Below are 636 nucleotides of genomic sequence, written 5' to 3'. Positions count from 1 at the left end.
CAGCGACTGGTTTCCTTGAGGAGGCAGAGCTGGTCTGGATTTCCACCATGGCCTTGGCCCCGCTCCTCCTCGTATTGCTCATGTGCTGCTCAGGTGCTGAAATGGGGGTTTTGTCCCCTGGCTGCCTGCAGATCTCGATACGAGGGGTTATTTCATGCCTGTGTGTTCTCTCTTGTTCCAGGTTGTCTTGCTCAGACCGCGCCGACTCAGCCGCCTTCGGTGTCCGTCTCTCCCGGACAAACTGCTACGCTCACCTGCACGGGCAGTAGCATTGGTAGCTACGGAGCGACTTGGTACCAACAGAAACCTGGGAGTGCCCCCCTGACCGTTATGTACAATAATAATAACAGACCCTCCGGTATCTCGGACCGGTTCTCTGGGTCCAAGTCCGGTAACACGGCCACATTGACCATCACTGGAGTCCAAGCCCAGGACGAGGCTGATTATTACTGCATCGCTTATGATAGTGGCAGTAACTCTCTGCACAATGACACAGTGCAATGGGGAAGTGCGACACAAACCTCCTGTTACAAAAGAAGCGGGTCACTGTGTTTCTTTAGTGACCCTTCCTGTCAGAAAGGGGACACGTGAGAAATGAGAGTGACTTCAATCAACCCTGAATCCTTTCCAGCCACC

General features: G+C 53.8%; 1 gene segment (V, D, J or C); it reads left to right on the top strand.

Annotated features, from left to right (window-relative positions):
* Positions 1-6: 6 nt before the first annotated feature.
* LOC102369794 lies at positions 7-508 on the top strand (the record flags this gene model as incomplete). The annotated part of the segment is given in 2 exon segments: positions 7-93; positions 182-508. Coding segments are annotated over 2 exon segments (373 nt in total), but the record flags the coding sequence as incomplete, so codon positions are not given.
* Positions 509-636: the final 128 nt, after the last annotated feature.

The sequence above is a fragment of the Alligator sinensis genome, unplaced genomic scaffold (genome assembly GCF_000455745.1).
Source record: "Alligator sinensis unplaced genomic scaffold, ASM45574v1 scaffold1533_1, whole genome shotgun sequence".
Taxonomy (NCBI): domain Eukaryota; kingdom Metazoa; phylum Chordata; order Crocodylia; family Alligatoridae; genus Alligator; species Alligator sinensis.
Note: the sequence above shows the minus strand (reverse complement) of the source record. Positions and strands in the feature narration are given on the sequence as shown.